The 1,326-nt window shown below is 36.2% G+C and overlaps 2 protein-coding genes across 2 annotated transcripts; both read left to right on the top strand.

Annotated features, from left to right (window-relative positions):
• Positions 1 to 378, top strand: Kpol_109p1 (uncharacterized protein; the record flags this gene model as incomplete). Its single annotated transcript, XM_001642102.1, has 1 exon — positions 1 to 378. A coding segment is annotated over one exon (378 nt), but the record flags the coding sequence as incomplete, so codon positions are not given.
• On the top strand, positions 311 to 895 carry Kpol_109p2 (exoglucanase repeat family protein; the record flags this gene model as incomplete). Its single annotated transcript, XM_001642103.1, has 1 exon — positions 311 to 895. A coding segment is annotated over one exon (585 nt), but the record flags the coding sequence as incomplete, so codon positions are not given.
• Between the last annotated feature and the right edge of the window lie 431 nt (positions 896 to 1,326).

Consider the following 1,326-nt stretch of genomic DNA (forward strand, 5'->3'; position numbering starts at 1 on the left):
TCTCATAATCCATATGCTCCACCATCGACAAACGCTGTTCCAGCCTCACCATCAATGAATAACAAGCAATTTTCTTTCCCATTATTGCCAACAGCTCCAGGTGAAATTCAACCTTCTCAACCAAGTAATCCATACGCTCCCCAAATTGAAAATCCACCAACACCAGTATCAATGAGAAGTAATCCATATGGTCCAAACACCAATGATATTAATCAAAATGTTAGTAATCAATTGAATGGTCCTCCTCAAATGGCTAAACAAGACTCTAACCCATTAGCTCCACCGCCAATCAATGCAAGGAAAAAGGTAACACAAAATATCGATTGGAACTGGTTATGGAACCTGTGTGTCTCAAAACCTAATAGATCAATGGCCTGAAGAGTACAAGATTCAAACTAGGAAATATATTGAAGCTCAGTTGCTAAGCTTCTCTACTTATACCAAAGGCTGGTTCTTCTGGAACTGGAAAACCGAAAGTGCACCTGAATGGGATTACCAAAAGTTGAGGGAGCACGATTTATTCCCACATCCATTTGACAATTATACGTATTATGAAGCCATTGATGATCCGAACTCGTCAGCGTCAGACAATAAAGACTCTACATCTTCTGTTAAAATGAAATTTACTACCTCCTCGAGTGGTCGTAGTAGTGTCGTAAATTCAAACAAAGCCGACATTTCCAAAACGTCAAGCGAGAGTGATAGTTCAAGTACGTCCATTCATGGTGGTAAAACTATCTCTACTAGTTCCACCAGTTTCGCCCATTCCAACAGCACTGTTGCTTCACACAAGAATGGGTCGTATACCATTAAGAGTTCTAGTATTTTAACTTCAATCTTTGCCTGGAGTTTAACTCTAATGCGTTTCACTTACGGTATTGGATTTCTTGTTTAAATGATGGGGTTTATTGGATGCGTATTGTAATATTAGATACTTTTATGTACACTATATCAATAAATATGTATTATTAGTAAAATTTTATTCAAGTAGAACTAGTGACAAACGGTTGGCAGACACAGATGGACATGATTGAGTTGGAGTCGCCTATATCTACCATCCCATAATGTGTTACATATATGAGAAATTTAGAAGAGGTAGTAATATTGGTGACAAGAAATGATATTAATTTGATTATCGTATTTATTTTGGGCTTAATTAGAAACTGAAAAAAAGAAATAGAACACAATATATATATAAATTATCGTCCAGATACTATTTCCTGGACTCCAATTAAATATTCAGTCATTACAAAATTATATGTCCTAAAATATCAATCTCATCACAACATCCCATTTATACCAACTCTGGTCCTGTTACATCATGGT

This window comes from Vanderwaltozyma polyspora, genomic scaffold (genome assembly GCF_000150035.1).
Source record: "Vanderwaltozyma polyspora DSM 70294 KpolScaffold109 genomic scaffold, whole genome shotgun sequence".
Lineage (NCBI taxonomy): Eukaryota > Fungi > Ascomycota > Saccharomycetes > Saccharomycetales > Saccharomycetaceae > Vanderwaltozyma > Vanderwaltozyma polyspora.